The 2437-nt window shown below is 37.5% G+C and overlaps 1 protein-coding gene across 1 annotated transcript in view; it reads left to right on the forward strand.

The window, feature by feature from the left end:
• Positions 1-2224, forward strand: part of LOC113080750 (trimeric intracellular cation channel type B-like) — a 14730-nt gene extending 12506 nt beyond the window's left edge. The window contains exon 6 of the mRNA XM_026252812.1: positions 1743-2224. Within this exon, the coding sequence (XP_026108597.1) occupies positions 1743-1979 (237 nt within the window). The 3' untranslated portion in view covers positions 1980-2224. The remainder of the gene's footprint in view (positions 1-1742) is intronic.
• The last annotated feature ends 213 nt before the right edge of the window (positions 2225-2437 follow it).

A 2437-nucleotide genomic window follows, 5' to 3' on the forward strand; every position in this document is an offset into this window, starting at 1 on the left:
TTTATTTCAACACAACTGTGTCTTTATTTCGATTCAAAAGCTTTTATGCAGCAACAAACACTGTCATGATAATGTAAACAATAACTAGCTGCCAATTGACCATCAATAAAAGAAAAATAAGGTTAGGTCCAGGACCTTAAAGCTTACAGCTGAGCTGAACAATAAGTGCATACATTTAAAGTAAATATTTAATAAGTTGGCAGCTAGGTGGATAAAAAAAGTAACAAGATTTTATAAGGTATTCATTTGTCTAGCAATATTGTATGTTTTAAATACTACAATATTGCTAGATTTGTATGTATAATGATAGGATGTGAACATTCATGTTTCACATGACTAATATAGAAATATTTGTGATATTGTCAACAAGTAGAACATTATAAAATATACTAAACATTAGTATTAATCAAATGTATTTATCATGATATTACGTATTAGTATTGTGCTCGCATCTAATTTGAAGAAGGGGCTATTTTACAGTACTTTTCAGTTCGTAATATTTAATGCTACAACATCTACGCACTGCACTATTCCAATTTTGCTTAGCTCAATAAACAAAAGAACATCGTTGTAAAATTACATTTGAGAAAATGTCCGGGTGGCTCGTCTGTAAATGTCTTTTCAAATTGGTTGTGTTCTTGCCACGAATGAGCGCTCCGCGTGCTTTACACTTTGTTTTGTTTTGTTCGTCGTCAAACGTGAAGTGAGCTGTGGACATTTTGTCGCTCTTTTAGACAGTAGGGACTTTAAGCAACAGCTGCGAATGGAACGGCTACAGCGACCGGAAGTTTGCCGTCACACCGCTGTAGCCAAGAACGTAAAAGTCACTAAGCAACGGTAAAACAGAACAGCGCAACGCAGCATTAATTCATTTATTGAGATCCAAAAAAATATATAATTTAAAAAGCAAGAGAAGGATTGCTTTTGGCGTTAAATGACAATCTTTTGTCAGAAGAGGAGTTTTTAATATTGTATGATGTAAATAAGTCTAAAAACATAACATTTATTTACCTAACCTCTCACGTTGTAGCGACTCCGGCAAATCAGCTGTTCTCCCGTAGTAGACCGTTAAATTAGAACATCACAAAGTAGCAGTTAAATTCGCGCAGGCGCAATACAACGCCAGAATGCCGTTGCCGTTCCACCAGAGGCTGTTGCTTAAAGTCCCTATCACCTCTTCGAATGCCGACTTCCCGGGAGCTCATAAAAACTGAAAACCTTCGCTTCACGTCTCAATAAGTCAGGCTCTGATTGGTTCTCTTCTCTCATGCAGTCTGTTCTGTTTTGCCGGTTCTTTTGCTCATTCCTCGCATCTCTCCCGTCTGCTGATTTGATTTTCGTCACAGTCTATTTTCGTCTCGTCCTTTATTCGTTGACGATAATGTCAATCAATTTAGTCATAGTTTTAGTCTCCATCAGTGCCTTCTATTTTAGTTTTCGTTTCGTTTTCGTCGGCAAAAATATATTCGTGACGAAAATAATGACGAAAATATTTAGTCAACGAAATTAACACTGATTTGCACTAAAAAACAAGACAGAAATACTGAGTAGAAACATAATTTTTGTGCCTTCTGATCAGAATATTCAGTAAAAGGTATTACCATATGGAGGGATGTTGTAAGTTTTCTGACACAAAACATCATTTTCTGCTCTCTGGACATTTATGTTTCAATGCATTGTTTCCCCTTGAATTTATTTATTCCTTTAAAAGTTTAAAAAGCGAAGTCTCTCATTTGTTTCAGACGCAGATGATGTTGTTGGGTTCCTCATCGTATCCGTTTTCAGCCGTGGAGACTCTGCTCTACAAGACTCTGTTTGTTCGACCTTTGACCTTTTCACCTCTGACCGACCCGACCCCGAGCCGCTGTTCTTCCCCGAACCACAACAAACCGAAAGCAAAAGACCAGAAACCCAGCGACACCAACGAACCGGACCAAACCAAGCCCAAAGACACAGAAACCAGCAAAAAGATGGACTGAGTCCTCACGAGGACGAGCCACACACTGATGATGCTTTTAAACACACACATGCTTTTTATCCGAATATCTTGATATGTACATATTTGCTGTTCTGAGCTACTCTTTTCTATCCTGTAATGGTGAGGATAATATATTTTACTATAATTTATAATGCACTTGTGAATGCAATCACTGAAAGTGGAGTGCTGAAACCTGTTTAAGATGTTTTGATGCTGAAATGATTGAATATAATTCACTCGCTCTGACTCGTCTGTCTTCAGTTTGTAGTCTGTGAAGATTTAAGTGTCCCACATATGATATTAGGTCCCTGGGATGCGAATTTTACCAAAGGAACCTCGTCAAAAATGTGTATTTTGCGTGTATTTTACCCCTGGGGTTTGAGTAGTAAATGTGTGGGTTTTGTTTTGAAAACCTGGCAACCCTGTTTTTAACTGGCAGCTGTTATATATTTTTCTCTT

The sequence above is a fragment of the Carassius auratus genome, unplaced genomic scaffold (assembly GCF_003368295.1).
Source record: "Carassius auratus strain Wakin unplaced genomic scaffold, ASM336829v1 scaf_tig00031959, whole genome shotgun sequence".
NCBI lineage: Eukaryota > Metazoa > Chordata > Actinopteri > Cypriniformes > Cyprinidae > Carassius > Carassius auratus.